We start from the raw sequence: 16,896 nt of genomic DNA, 5'->3' as shown, positions 1-16,896 counted from the left end.
CTAAATTTAAATCACCATAGGGGCATATAAAGATGACCCTACATGGACTGATAAAGCAGCCAAAGGGGCTGCCTGAGTGACAAATCGTTCACATATTCAGCAGGGCTGAAGATCCTGATGGGGCAAGGACTTCATTGGCTTGCTGATTGATATTGTGTATTTGCAAGTGGTGTTATAGTTGTATTTCATGGTGGTTTTGAATCATCGCCTTTTCCTTTCCCCCCTTTTTTTTTTTTTTCAAACAGCATTGCAACAACAATACCTACACACAGCTTTAAGCAAAAAGTCTTCCCTTCATTTAAAGATATATGTATCCCTTTCAGATGTCAGTGACAGATTTGCCTGGCGAACAGAAGCAGGTTCATTCTGGGGCTAGATTTCCATTGCTGTTATTATTTTTGATTTCTTATCTTATTATTTTGGCCCTTGCTTTTCCATTTGTCATTCACTGCCAGCTCGCTGGTCCCTAACAGATAAGCAAATAACTGTCAATTTCTAACCAGAGATTTTCAGAAATTGGTCAATTACCAATAAAAAAAAAATCCAAAGCCTATTGCATTGTCTATAGCATACTAGAAGAAATAAGAGAATAAGGAGCCATTCTTCTTACTATATATGAACTTGCTATGATAGATTGATCTTTGAACAAGGGAGTGCATATTGGGGTGGGGTGGGATGCAAAATATTATCCAGGTTACAATTTATCCAACATCCAACTGGGGCAAATGGGACAGTGGGACTTATTAATCAACAGTGGAAAAATTTGCCCATAGGCATTAACTCATAGCAACCAATCAGTGTTTGGCTTTTTTCAGGCAGCTGCAGGTAGAACAATGAATGCAACAATTGATAAATTACCCCTAGTGTATCAGATTTATTTTGTTGAGAAAACAACCCTTCTAATTAATTTCTACATTAGCTCATGCACCAAAAGTTGTTGTTAGATAAAACAGGTAGTACATTTTTCAAATAAAGCTATGGGATCCGTTATCCGGAAACCCGTTATCCAGAAAGTTCCAAATTGCAGAAAGGTTGCCTCCCATAGACTCCATAATAATCACATTATCCAAATCTTTAAAAATGATTTCCTTTTTTTTCCCTCTGAAATAATGAAACAGTACCTTGTACTTGATCCAAGCTAAGATATAATTAATCCTTATTGGAAGCAGAACCAGCCTATTGGGTTTATTTAATGTTTACATGATTTTCTAGTAGACTTAAGGTATGAAGATCCAAATGACGGAAAGATTAGTTTTCCAGAAAACCCCAGGTCCCAAGCAATCCGCATAACAGGTCCCATACTTGTAGAACTAAATTATTTGATTTAAAGTGTATAGGTAATCTCTTTGAATGGCTGCAGCCATTTATTAAAAAGTACCTCCCTGGATATAAATCACAGGTAAGTACTTCCTGTGACATATATATTCTTTAATTCCCCCTTTCTAAGAAATAGTGTGTGGGAAATCGGGGCCAAGAAAGTAGAAGTAAAACAGGATTGTTTCCAACAGTTGGATAAATACAAAATCGCGGCACATTTATAAAGCTGTGTGAAAAGTGAAGCTCAAATACATACTGCCACCATATTAACTCAAGCCAATTTGTATTCAGTATCAGTATTCATGAAGCTGTGTAGTAAATGCGTGGCTCAATAGAAAAATAGAAAAATACACACGCATAAATTATACCACTTTTTTTACACAAGAATTTCGCCTCAGCCCCATTGCTTTCATCCCAATGGATTACATCAGCTCTGAGGAAGTGTAGAATAATAGTGCACATTTAAAGCTAATTTTCTGCCTTATTTTACACTGCTTTTTACACCATTTCTCGGTGTAAAACATTTTACAAGTCTATAAAAATGCCCCAAGTACTAAGTCTGTTTGACCGTTTTTTCTTACATGCCCCCCAGCCCACACACACATGTATCTTGCATTGGTTGGTGGGAGCACAGTGTATTGGTACGTCCCACTGAGAAATTCCTAGTTGTTCTTAGAATAGACAATCGTTAAGCAAAGGATAATATTTTTCCTGTTTAAAGTTTTTGTTTGCACATAAAGGCATTAGACTGCTATGAATGGATCATAGAATGAAGATCAAATCCGTGAAATCAATTGCAGACTTGCTGAGTAGTCACAAAGAGTGCTTTCACAATTTGTCAGATGCGCCAAAAAAAATCAGTCCATAAGTTGCCAGTATGAGCAAATGCATGTTTTGGATGTTTGATCAATATTCTTTATTGAGCCCGTATTGTAATAAATAAATCATAATGTATTTTCTGAGAAAACTATTAAATATACATACTATGTATATACTATACTATACATTTAAATACATAGTGGCTCACATGTACAACCAACATCAGCAATTCCCTTATAGGAGAAATGCCAGAATGTCTGCGCATAAAGATTCTGTCTACGGACAAACAAAAACATGTCAAATTGTATGGAGATCATGGGAATAGAGGAAACGCATGTGCAAGCAAGTATCATAAATGCGGCCATTGCAGTTGCATAAATAATTTGCACCAAGATGAAAATGGGAGGATATAAACTTTGGAAGCCTTTAGATTTTAGTCAATTTTAAAAGTACATGTTTATAAAACACAGACACATATACTGGACTTCTGAACTTTTTAATTACAAATTCTAAATTTGACAAATGGATAGAACCCCCCCCAACACACACACACACGAACAGAGAAAACAAATGAACAGAGAATATCTTAAACAGCTGCTACAAATGGTCTTGTCACAGAACAACTGGTGCCAGTTAAAATAATCTTTATTAAGAAGTCAGGAGTCAAGTCATATTTGGCTAAAATATAAGATCTACTGTTTGGATTCAACACGCCCCCTTTCCCAGCAACTTAATGCAATCAAGCAGCCAATCTTACTTTGCTTCCATCGGAACACCATTGCTAAGCTATTAACAGACAAGACTGTGAACACCGCAGTGCTGCAGCAGAAGCAGCAGCAGAGCACCTCTGATCTGACAGAATGAGCCTGCACACCAGTTATAGACATCTATTCCCAATGATGTAGGATTAAGGGCTGTGCATATTAAAATACACCCCAGAAGCACGTGCAATGACTATGGTTCAAGACACTGACGGCTCCGGTAACTTCAGCAAGCAGGTGAAAATGAATAGAAAGGCTCTCCAGTATCCTGGCATATAAACTGCACTAAATTATGCATGGCAAGGTGAACCGGATACCTGACAGAGGGATCTAAATAATGCACATTTATACACAGGAGTTCTAACAGAGGAGAATGCAGAACACTGTACCAAAGCTACCATTTAAGGTTAAAGAATGTCTCACTATCATTTTATCAAATGCTGTAAGTACCAGTCTATAAGTCTTTTCCTTATTTTCAGTGATTGTTTTTGATTCTCGGTGTCCCTAATATTGTGATGGAGCTTGTTTGACTTGAATGCAGAATTTTCAGGAGCAGGCGCTTTTTTTTTCAGTAACTGCAGTGCAATGCTAAAATGTGCTGCTTCTATCTACTCTAGTAAGGAACATGTGTGCAGAGAATGCTTGTCACCGAAATACATACTGTATCTGATCGTTGCCTCCAGAACTAGAATTATTGCTTAACAAATGTATATGTTGGCAGCACACAAAACAGTATAATCAATATATATTCGTAGACAGTATGTTTTCAAAAAATTAAGCAAATGATTGAACAAATGATGTTTTAGGAATGTAATTAATATGTGATTCCGTTTGTCCTTATTTGCTGATTTCAAGGTCGTTCACCATAATCTCCCACTGCAAATGATCATTCTGGTAGATATTTGCTGAAAACAGAACCTTGAGCTCTGAAGGCTGGTGTGAATGATGTGCAGAGCCCCTGTGGCTCACAGAATGTTGATACCTTTAGCTTTCAAACACATATTTTTCATATTCATTTTAAAGTTTTCATCTGATTGCATTTAGATCTTATTATTTTTGAGTATGAAACACTGTTGCATGTATTGATTAAAAGACAGGAGGAAGAGGGGGCTTGAAAATGTATGATAAAAGGGTGGCAGACCACATTAATATGGGATAGATGTGGTGTTAAAACACATATTATGGCATGTATATAGTAGTAAATGGCAGCCTAAACGGTATACTTTATATTCGAGTGTGCAATCCAAGGCAAAAATACATAACCCCCCCAGCACCTATATATCTGGGAGGGTGGATTGTGGTCAGTACTTGACCCCTTCTCCTCCTTGGGCCCCACCAAAGCTGTGGGGTCCACCCTCCAATCATTGATGGGAACCTGGATACAACTAATAATTAATACTGGTAATGTCTTGTCAGCATTCTTTTCATAATATGATTTAAAAAAAACTTAATTGCACTGTATGCAAAAACACCTGTAGTTTGTATGCACAATGAAAACATAGGGCAGTTTTGGGGGTCTTAGATTGTAGCAATACTAAAACTGGCCATAGATGCAAAGATAAAGTCGTACGAATCTTCGGACCGTGTGGGGATTGTCCTGACATTTTTTGTACCACGGCGATCAGTTGTTTAGTCGAAACGGTTAGAAGATTTCTGTCGGCTAACAATGATATCTCTGCATGTATTGCCTATCTGATAATATCAATGGGTGGCTGTCACTGATATCTGTCGGACTTACTTTTTGTACATTTGCTGTCACGGACAGAGCATCGTCTGATTTGTTCTTTTACTACTTTATTTAATCTGAATTGTTAGTGGCAAATTGGAAGATTGTGACGTTTGGTGCTTGTCGGATACAAGGCTAAAATCTGCACGACTATGGCCAGCTTTAGTCATAGCTTTCTATGAAGTGTGTGCTTTCTAACAGGTGGGACTCAAACTGTGCTCTGTACTTAGATTGTACCTCTGCATTCTTCCACCTGCTCCATAATAACCTGTGTAGTTTAGTAGCGTCTACGTTCCTGACAATCATACAGTAGACACGCAATACATGCACACCCTGTGGGTATTTTTGGCCAGCAAGTCTCCCTTGCGTTAGAAAATTCAGAAAAAGGAATGTATGTTTGTTACCTGAAAATAATTCTTAATTCATTAAGAGGGTGTTGTACCTTAAAATAAACTTTAAGTTGGATGGCACATTGATATTCAAAAGCTACAATAGACCCAGACCCCAGTAATTATTCCACTGTTCTAATCTGAAAATGGTTAATCTGAATTTGCATTTTTAATGAATTAAATAGCTCCAAGTATTTGATTGTAATCAATGTTAATTTAACTTTGAAGCTATTTGGTGTTCATTTGTTGCTCTCTAATTAAAAGGCCAGAGTGCTGTATGTGGTTGATGGGCATAGGGTACAGCTTACATTTTCATTATAATACATGAATACACACTATATGGGATGTTGATTAAAATTAAGGCACAGCATATCACACTCATAAATAATAAAACATAAGTCAATAAAAACTCTGGGTAGTCTTTATAAAGTTCACCAGCACTGCCATGTTTTTACACTAATTATCACATAAGATTATTAGTCATGTGTACTTTTGGGCTTCACTTGGGGTGCTATTATACATAGTCATTTACAGTATGTGTTTGGAATGAACTTATTTCCCCAGGAATGCAGGATTGTCTATCTGACATGCTTAATATTAGTTGCAGCCTACACACAACTAGGAAAGTGTAATTTACCTGCAGTTTTAAGAGGCGCACCACACACACAGCTTTGCATGCTGCACCTCCTTTTATAAAAGGCACCTGCCTTTATTGGAAAACTATACCACCAAACAATGTTGGTCTCTATAAAAATATATTGCATAAAACAACAGCTCCAGTATGAAAAACCCAGCTTCAGGTAAATAAACCATTTTCATAATATACTTTTATAGTAGTATGTGCCATTGGGTAATCCTAAATAGAAAATTGCCATTTTAAAAAATAAGGCCTGCCCCCGGGGATCCTAGGATTCACGGTGCACACAAACAAACCATACATGTTAGGTCACATGAGCCAATTCACAGACATGAGTTCTGTCTTTTACTTCCACACTCCTTTCTTTTACAGTTAGAGTTGTAGTATTTCTGGTCAGGTGATCTCGGAGGCAGCACACAGACCATCAGGAAATGGTGGTTCAAGGCAAGAGATGTAAAAGAGCAATATTTACTTAAATATATAAACGTACTAATAATTTTGTCAGCAATTTTGTTGTAGTAGTTTGCGTTGCCTAAGGCTAATGGCCAACGAGAATCTTTTTTTGTGTGATTTTCTCCCATGGGTTCACTTGCATAGGAAATGCATGGAAATGCAGGCTTTAGCAGTTTCCTTTATTTAAGTAAAGTCAATGGGGTTGCAGCTTGCAGGACATGGTCATAGCTGCTCTCTAGCCAACTAAAATACACCAAGTAGAAGGCGCCATGTTATATTGGCACTTCTGTGTGTACAGAATTCAAGTGAAAAGAAGCTGTGGGAGGCTGTGGGACATTTCAATCCTGATTAAATTGATGGCTCAAAGGGATCCCGTATGACATTTCAATTTTTGAATTTGGGGTTCGTAAGTATAAACATACAGTTTTCTGACAGCTTAAAAGATAAACCTTGCAACCTACAGCAAGTGATATTCTTCAGCCTAGCCTATTTCAGATCACTCAAAAGTACCCACAATCTCCTACTACAGTCCCGCTCACAAAAACATATTCAAGCTGAAAGGCTCCTTTGCTGTCCCATTTTAGTTCAAGGAGAACTAAAGAAGTAGCTAGACATGCTGTACATATGTTTTGTGCTACTGTACCAGCCCAAGGCAACCACAGCCCTTTAGCAGTAAAGATCTGTGTCTCCAAAGATGCCCCAGTAGCTCCCCATCTTCTTTTTTGCTGATTCACTGCACATGCTCTGTGCTGCTGTCACTTACTGAGCTTAGGGACCCATTCACAATATACAGTACACATACTGTATAATATAAATGTCACATTATGAGATTGATCAGTAATCAATAATAATTATGTAGCAGCACAGAAACCTGTGTCACTAGCATCAGAATTTAATAATCCGCCCTGTAGCATCAGCTTATTGACAACCCTCAATTTATGCTTGATAATTTGCAACAACCCCTAAGCTTAGCTTCTCAACACCTGCTCACTGAGCGTGTGAGTGTCACAGACACTTTCCATGATGGTGACCCCCTGTGACAAGTTTGAAGTCCTGGATCATTGCTGCTGTTGACAAGCTGAAACTTTAGGCTGGTGCAATAAGTTCAGTATATAAAATATGGCATTTTTAACATTATTAATTTTTAGGTTTAAACTCTCCTTTAACAGGGGTTGATGGAAGTGTGCTATTGGCTTTCTATGTTTACATGCTTGTTTACTGCTGAAATTAGAACATAACCAACATACATTTTATGGAGTGGATGAATGGATATTGTTTTTCTAATTTTAAATGATAATCATTCAACGACTTGGCGTGATATTAATAAAAAAGTATTTTATGGAATAGAACTTTAAACAATGGGTTGGTTCAAATTCGAAGCAACCAGAACCACCTTCTGTGTAAAGTCTCAGTCTCTCATGTATGGTTAGAGCTCCAGGTTTCTACTGTTGACTCTGATCTTTGGGCTGCCTTCCGCTTCTCTCTAGTATCCTCTTCAAGAGTCAACCAGAATCCATTCACTAATTCCCTCTATATGTTTCTTGTTATGTATGCAAATATGTCAGTTACAAAGAGGGCATGCTGTCATAACCACATTTGGCCATAAATAAGGCTACAAGGTAGATGATCGGTCATATAAAATACCAGAATAGCAGAATTACCAACATGTGTTAAACCCATCCATTACAACTTATATTAAACCATTGGTATTTTTCCAGCTATGTGCACATTATAATTTCTAGCTCTTCATTGTAAAAAAATGTTCCTCACTCACTAAGCTTTAGCGTCTCAACAGCTGCTCAGAGCCCACGGAGCATGTGAGTGTCACAGACACTTTCCAAGATGGTGACCCCTGTTACAAGTATGAAGTCCTGGAGCATTGCTTCTATTGAGAAGCTGAAACTTTAGGCTGGTGCAATAAGTTCAGTATATAAAATATGGCATTTTAAACTATATTAGTTTTTAGGGTTTAGTTCTACTTTAAACAAGAAACTGTAGATCATTGTTTGTCTTTGGAAGGCTGTCACCATACTGATGAAGTGGATACTATCACGGAAAGGGTTACATTATTAACTTTTAGTATGCAATTAACCTTAAACACTTTGTCTGGGTTTTGGAAATATTAGCATTTTTTATTTTTCCATCCTGCAACTGCAAATCTGGCTGTAGGGGCCACTGACCCCTCACTGAGGCAAAGTTTTAGTGGTAGTCTTACTTTTTTTTTTGCTTATTTTTTTAGTTTTACCTAATAATATTCTCAATCTGGCATTCCTATCGCTTCCTGGTTTCTAAGGTTATTCAATCCTAGCAACCTGATTTTGTAATTTCTAAATTCAATAAAATGAGTTGCTGTGTTCCTCAAACGACAAGTTGTTGAGGATGGAACAAAACAGGTAAAATAATATAGTGTAGTATTTCTTTTTAAAAATAATTTAAACACCCTTGTGTTATTAAGTGATTGACTTAGTGATATTACACTTCCAAGAAACAGTGACTATACGCGATGCACTTAGTATATATTGCATAAGTTGCCACAATCATTCATGTGAATTTTTAAAGGATCGTGTTACTGTGTTGACGATTGTGCAACTTCCAAAACATAAATAGTGACTTAGTGTGCGTTAATTAAACACATAATATTGTGAAAACCATATCGCTATGTTAACAATTTTAGTAAAAGTAAATTTGCTTATTAAGCCAGGTGAATTAAGGAAAATGAATAAAGGTGATAATTAGGTTCAAATAATAGTCCCCCAAAAAGCAGCAGGAGCCTCTAGTGGTATATTATACTCACAAGAGGGAATTTAATTCCGAGCAGTGTAATTAACTCTTTCTTCAATATGGATCTTCTTGAATCCTTGGTGGACATAAATAAGAGCAGCATGTGTAGGTACTTTTAAAACATTTTAATAACTAATTAAAAATACACTCACAAAATTCGCTTGATAAAAACATATATAGGGTATTCTGGAGATCTCACTGCGCTGCTTCCAATGTTAGCGTCTTTGGTTGGCCGCTGCGAGTCTGCAAATTTGCTTCTGCCGTCTCCAATGATTCAAACTGTCTCCACTAACGCGTTTCGCCTGTCGGCTTCGTCCCAGACCACTCTGGGACGAAGCCGACAGGCGAAACGCGTTAGTGGAGACAGTTTGAATCATTGGAGACGGCAGAAGCAAATTTGCAGACTCGCAGCGGCCAACCAAAGACGCTAACATTGGAAGCAGCGCAGTGAGATCTCCAGAATACCCTATATATGTTTTTATCAAGCGAATTTTGTGAGTGTATTTTTAATTAGTTATTAAAATGTTTTAAAAGTACCTACACATGCTGCTCTTATTTATGTCCACCAAGGATTCAAGAAGATCCATATTGAAGAAAGAGTTAATTACACTGCTCGGAATTAAATTCCCTCTTGTGAGTATAATATACCACTAGAGGCTCCTGCTGCTTTTTGGGGGACTATTATTTGAACCTAATTATCACCTTTATTCATTTTCCTTAATTCACCTGGCTTAATAAGCAAATTTACTTTTACTAAAATTGTTAACATAGCGATATGGTTTTCACAATATTATGTGTTTAATTAACGCACACTAAGTCACTATTTATGTTTTGGAAGTTGCACAATCGTCAACACAGTAACACGATCCTTTAAAAATTCACATGAATGATTGTGGCAACTTATGCAATATATACTAAGTGCATCGCGTATAGTCACTGTTTCTTGGAAGTGTAATATCACTAAGTCAATCACTTAATAACACAAGGGTGTTTAAATTATTTTTAAAAAGAAATACTACACTATATTATTTTACCTGTTTTGTTCCATCCTCAACAACTTGTCGTTTGAGGAACACAGCAACTCATTTTATTGAATTTATCTTTTAAACGGGAAGAGGAGAGCCCGACTGTGGTTTTGCTGGACTTTGGAACACACTAACCGGGACTTTCACAATTTTGGACTTGATTTTGTAATTTCTAGCCTGAGAGACTCGGAATGAAAAAAGCTATCAAAAATCAATTGCAAGCAGTCTTCTTCTTCTGTCTAGTTTATAATGTACTAAAGTGTAAGTTATTTTATTCTTATACATTATTTCTGTGGAAAAAAAACAAAATAAAAGTGGCACATCCTTACAAGGTGGATATTACTTGCTCTGATACCGAAATCTAAGATGCTTTTCTTGAATGTATATACAGATGCAATACTGTCCAGTGAAGTAATAATTGTGCCTTAGATTTGTCATCAAGTACTTGGTAGTATATGACATTGTCAAGTGAATTGCCATCCTCTATATAATATCAGGCAGCAATTGTGCAAGTGTTTCATAGTTGAGGCTATTCAGACATATTTTGTCCCCACTATTTTTCTAGAGAAAGGTTGTAGAAATTGACATGCAGTCTAGAGTGACATTAACCCAAGGCACCAACTGTAACCGTGATATATTTGAAAGCCTGCAAAATGGTTGTTACAGGGGAGAATTTGTGGTGGTAAGATGAAGCAGTTCTAGAATTCAGTGGAATAGATGTACTACAGCTTCGAGAATGTACTTTCTGATAACAGAAATAATACATTCTTTTTTAGAATACAGTTTTATATTTTGTGCAAGTGTTTCTCCATTTTAGCAATATTGATTACAAGCTGCTCATTTCACTAGTCTCCCTACTTCATTGAATTTTAATTGGCCTGCAGATGATACAGATCTTTTCATCTTTGCTGTTTATAAGCAACAGAGACCTTTGCTGATTGAAAAGCACTTTCTCTGCAATTATAAAGCATTAAGGCACTTGTTTCAATGCCCTTTGCCTGTAATTCACATGGAAATAAGAAAACTGTTTCTGTCTTTAGCCATTTTTTTAAAAACACATTTGCCATGCAGTGCAGAAACACAGTTAACTGATCTCATGTTTCCCAATAGGTCTCTGTAAGAATGGAGATTAACACCAAACACAATCAAATCTGAGAAAGAGCAGTTTTTATTGCTCTCTGAATTGATCTCTGTTTGTGACAGTTTAGATCCACAAGGACCATTTAACTCAGGTGTTGCTGTTCACAGAAGCACATTTGAAATGTTTTCTGTGACTGCCACATGGATACATATCCTTATTCTCAGGAGACAATATTACATCATTTGCTGATATCTCCCAAGCTATTATTTATAAATCAAATGTTTTATTTATATTGGCATAATGATATGACAATTGATAGTGGGTATGTTGGAAAGTGCAAATATGAATTTTTTACTAGTAAGAGTTATTGCAGGGGGAGTTCACTGGCAGGCTCATTTATAGCAGGTTTGCTTCTCTTCTTACTGTCTTCTTAAAAATCTAACCTATAGATTTTTTTATTAATACAGTAGAACCCCCATTTTACGTTAGGGGACCAGGAAAACATTATGTAAAATCCAGGAAAATGTAAAATCAGGGAAATGTGTTAAAGTAACCTTTTCTTCAAGTAATGAAAGGATATACGCACAGGAGTCAGTTTTACTTTGAGATACAATATTTACTGTGTTAATAACAAGGGTTAAACATTGCAGTGGTAATGTTACACTATGGGGGACATGTGCAAGGCCTCTCTGTCAGTCACATACACAACCTTAAGTCATAAATGATTGGTGCAGGACTATATAAGGGGCAGAATAATTGGAATCGGCCATTTGCAGGCAGAACCATGACAAAATATACATCTGGTTAGTATTTTAACCCTCTATATTTAACAAATAATAACATTCATACAGGAAAAAAGCAGTTTTTGGGAACATCAGGACAAAATCTTGTTGTAAAAACCGGGAAAACAATACTTAAAATCAGGGAAATGCACCCATTGAAATGCATTATAAATTGGTGGGATCACAAATAAAAAATGTATAATGCAGGAAAACTTAAAATCAGGGGACTTAAAATCGAGGTTTCACTGTATTAGAGCTTGCACCTTATGCATAAATGTATGACTCAAGGGGGTTGTTAACCTTCCAAACACTTTTTTTCAGTTCTGTGGAGGGGCCATCCTCCTATACCCCAAGCACTGTATGTGGATAATTGAGAGGCCAGGTGTTTGGGTGCATTTTTTTGCCTAACTCACCATAAACAAAGACTTTTTTCAGTTGCTTTCCATCTTTTATTTTTGAATTTTTTCCCAAAATTTAAGTTTAAAGTTCCTTTCAATAGGAACTTTTACCCATAGAAGGTGAAAAATAAAAACATTTTGATATTAGAAAACAGTCACAAATAGAAAATAGAAGTAAAAATAATCAAAACATTTTGATATTAGAAAACAGTCACAAATAGAAAATAGAAGTAAAAGTAATTGGAAAAAGTTTTATTTCTGGTGAGCTATCTGAAACCAACTGAAAAATGCATTGGATCTATCAGGTTGAGTGACTTTGTTCTTTTAGATTTTAATATTTGATATTTTAACCATCACCACAGCAAAGTGTTTTAGACAGGCTGTTCTAATAAGGCAGAAGGGTGAAAGTACAGAGTTTATTTATGAAAAGAGGTATGTTAGTTGTTCACCCCAAGTTCAGGGAGTCTTTATTGTTGCACAAGTAATGTTAAGCATCAGGAAATAAAGGGCCACCTTTTAGACAAAGATGGAGGGAGTTGTGGGTTGCAGGATGGATATCACTAATGTAATCAGTAAGAAAATACAGCAAGTATTACACAGATTCATTAAATGTGATTTTGTAATTTTACAAATAGGGATTAAAACTTTGGTCCCATGGGCTAGTTAAGCTTGCTCGGTAAATAATAAAATCTGTATAGACAGCTGGAGCAGTCTTACTCTTCTGTAAATGAGAACATTTGCCAGCATCAGTCTTTACTAACACCCTTTTGGGATTCCCTACACTTTTTGATAAAGCCTGAACCTACTTTCTTCAGAAATCAGAGCTGTATCATTAAGTACAGACAGAGATGAGGCAAAACCAAATTCAAATTCACAGAAACAAAACAGGCAAGTGTTGAAACAAGAACAACAGACTTATTCAGGAACTGAAGGATAAGTAGCCAGTTTGGGCAAGGGTACGCTCCTCAAGCAGTGTTTTTTTTAAAACAAAAGGGGCATAAAAATTATGCTTAGGCATTGAGGTGCCCTGTCTAGAATCAAATGCATGCCTCTGATGTTAAATAGCACAGTGTTGTGATAACATAATTACCTATACCTGTACCAGTTTGGTAATATTCTTTAATATGCCACTTAATTTTATATAAACTATCTGTTGCTTAAGTGTTTATTTTGGGGGTATAGTTTTACTTTATCTGTTTAGCTATGCAATTAATTATTTCAGACAGTATATCACAGATACCACATTTCATGATTAGATCTAAACCCTCAAAAGAAGGCTGCCACTGACACTTGTGCAAGGCTACTCTAAATCCACTGGATAGAAAATGTAAACATGTTGGTTTTGAATTCCTATTTAAAAATTTATATTAGCCAATACTATGTGACATAGGAATGTAGTTATCATGGCTTGAGCTATAGATTTTAATAGGTTTTAATGAAGAAATAACAAATACATTTCCATTTTTATGACAATTAAAATAGCTCATTATAAAGCATAAGCCACTTCTCCCCATGATCACTTCCCCTGTAACATTTCAAATATAATTATACCCTGTTATTGTTCAGTATGTAGGGCATCTGCGTTCAATAAGTAGCGAAAAAATTCAGTGTACCACAATGCTATACAATAAAAGAGAACAACTAATTATCTTGGTTTTCAAGGACAGTGTCTACCAGTTACAAAAATGTGGATTAATCTATTTTAAAGGAACAGTTCAGTGTAAATTGTGTAAATAGATAGGCTGTGCAAAACAAAAAATGTTTCCAATATATTTAGTTTAGCAAAAATGTAATGTATAAAGGCTGGAGTGACTGGATGTCTAACATAACAAAACAGAACCCAAATTCCACCTTTGCAGTTCTCTAACTCTGAGTTAGTCAGCGACTTGAAAGGGGGGCCACATGGGACATAATTGTTTAGTGAGTTTGCAATTGATCCTTAGCATTCAGCTCAGATTCAAAAGCAACAGTTATGACCCATGTGCTCCCCCCCTTAACTCACTGATTGGTTACTGCCTGGTAACCAATCAGTGGAAACCAAGAGAGCTGCAAAGCAGGAAGTAGTGTTCTGTTCTGTTATGTTAGCCATGCAGCCTTTATACATTACATTTTTGACTAACTAACTATATTAGAAACATTTTTTTTGCACAGCCTATCTATTTACCCAGGTTTTATTTTATACTTTTTTAGTTTTATATTTTTTGTACAATTCCTTTAAAATGTATCACAGATTCACAAGTAAATCATTTAGAAAGGTATTGGGGGAGCTGTTATTTTGTTACCTGTCCTTTGTCTGTTGATAGATTGAGCAGATTTGCCTCTGTTTGTATGATATCAGCTGCTGGGCGGTGGTGGGTTGATATCACTCTAATTTGCAGTTCAGTAGTAAGGAACAAAACCAAGTCACAGGGCTGTTGGGGGCCTTTAAAAATTCAAGAAAATTATGTCCCTTATAACAAATTTAAAAATGTAATATAACAAAAAAATCTAATAGAATAATCTACTTATAACTGCTGGCCAAGCAGTATACCTTCTCAGTACTAGTTACAAGCTTTGGCTTGTAGACAGCTTCCCATTTTCTGTTTTCCCCAACTTGTTTATATTTTTAAATTAATTGTCTTCTCTTCATTTAAATATTGCTTGTAGCAGTTGCTTCTGTTGGCTTTCACTGTTTTCACTGCATTTTATAATTATAATATAGTACAGACTCCTTTGTTAAGTGACTTCTAGAATGTAAAGAAATCTACGGTATTTCAATAACAGTGAATAAGAGCAAATAGGTTTAGAAAATTAGTGTAAATTTATATGAAACTCTACAGTTACAGTTGATTTCGTGATTTCTAGGGGGTGTGCAAAAACTGCACATATTGCAAAATTCTATATTAATTGCAAGGCGCAATTATTAAATACAGCATGTACTGTAATATATCCTATAATCAGTGCAAAAGTGGTTGCACTGCTAGTGTAGTTGAAAATTATAAACTTCATATACTTCCTTTTATTGAGAACTTTTGTGAATTTGATGCTCCCATTGGACCACTTTAGCCTCTCTGTGTATTATACTTTACTTCCCATTTTGTGCCTAACCAATGATAATTTGGCAATGCTCCATACTATTTCCCAGTGACGAGGTACCTAACCACTTTATTTGCCAGTATAATATGCTCCCATTCACCAGTATGATGCATCTAATATTATCATGTTGCATCTTGATATGTGTGGTTATGGCAAAGGGACGAAGTGGTGACATTTTAACCCTCATTTGAACAGGGTATGTATTGGGATGGAGTGGGACAGGCAATGTCATATACATCCTATATATAAGCTCTAGTAGATGCAGTTGACTTAAGGATCTAATAAATTCTTCCATAATTACCTCTTAGTTAACTTTAATGACATATTTACCCATTTATAATATTCTTGCACATGTTTTATATGTTTCTTTTGCCACCGATTGAAGCACAACTGTGTGTATTGCCAGCGATTAGAGTTTACACTAATGCAATTACACAGTCTCTCTCTACCTCTATTCTTAATTTAAATACTATTCATGTATTACCAGGTATTGTCTTGCACTAATGGGGAGGGGCCTTGTCATGGTGGGTGTGACCTAATTACACAAATACAAACACAGTATTCAGTTTGCCTCCCAAATAACCTTGTATTTCTTATTGTCTAAAATGGCACCCAAAATGTTCCTGAAACCTATTCTATTTGTAACATTTGCTAATGTTCCTCTTCTACACTGATAACATACTCAAATTGCTATGGTAAAATATGAAAGGTTTCTTCTACAATTTTTTTACCCTTACCCTAATACACAGGTGGTCCCTGGGGCAACAGGCTAATAGGTTTTTGGGGGAGGGGGATCAAAGCTTTGGCACCCAAAAGGAACAGTAACACCAAAAAATAAAAGTCTTTTAAAGTGAAAATATAATGTACAGTTGCCCAGCACTGGTAAAACTGGTGTTTTTTGCTTCAGAAACATTACAATAGTTTATAGAAATAAGCTGCTGTGTAGCAATGACGGCAGACATTCAAAGCTGAAAAGGAGAAAAGGCACAGGATACACAGCAGATAACAGATACGTTCTGTAGTATAAAATGTGATTCTTCAAAACGTATCTACTGTGTATCCTGTGCTTGAATGAACACTTAAATTTACTTGTGTTACTGTTGCTTTAAGTGTCCCTGAATGATCATTGGTGCAAATGCAGAGCATTGTATTGCATACTGTTCTTTGCCTGGAGCTGTGCTTTTGTGCGATACTCAGCATGTAATGCAAAAACTGTGATTTTGATGATTCAGGTTATTACAAAAAGGTTAGTCTTACACATGTCTGACATGCCTGCAGGGATTATTTTCATTTAGTAAGCATTAAGTGGCATTTCTTACATACTAACATGCATTAGCTTTATGCGTTCTTTTAGTGGCTGAACAGAAGAACACAAAGTAACAAGTGCGACAGACTTGAGCATACTGAACATTTAGAAGTGAATTGTACAGAGTGTCATTTCAATCCTTTAGTCTAGGTTTTTGGTGTGCTTAAACTTAAACTCAGAGGACTGAAAAAGAGTAAAGGGAAGATATGAAAACTAAAATGTATATATCATTATAAAACATTGTATGCTTTGTTGGTGCTATATATTAATGTGATACTGACACTAAAAAAGTACTTTTCAAAATATGAACTTACATTTAAAGTTATCTATAGGTCATGTTGATTTT

General features: G+C 36.0%; 1 protein-coding gene across 1 annotated transcript in view; it reads left to right on the top strand.

Moving 5' to 3' along the window:
* The first annotated feature begins 2,912 nt into the window (after positions 1-2,912).
* myo16.S (myosin XVI S homeolog) overlaps positions 2,913-16,896 on the top strand; it is a 139,642-nt gene continuing 125,658 nt past the window's right edge. The window contains exon 1 of the mRNA XM_041584256.1: positions 2,913-3,339. Coding sequence (XP_041440190.1) covers positions 3,312-3,339 — 28 coding nt within the window. The 5' untranslated portion in view covers positions 2,913-3,311. The remainder of the gene's footprint in view (positions 3,340-16,896) is intronic.

The sequence above is a fragment of the Xenopus laevis genome, chromosome 2S (genome assembly GCF_017654675.1).
Source record: "Xenopus laevis strain J_2021 chromosome 2S, Xenopus_laevis_v10.1, whole genome shotgun sequence".
Lineage (NCBI taxonomy): Eukaryota > Metazoa > Chordata > Amphibia > Anura > Pipidae > Xenopus > Xenopus laevis.
Note: the sequence above shows the minus strand (reverse complement) of the source record. Positions and strands in the feature narration are given on the sequence as shown.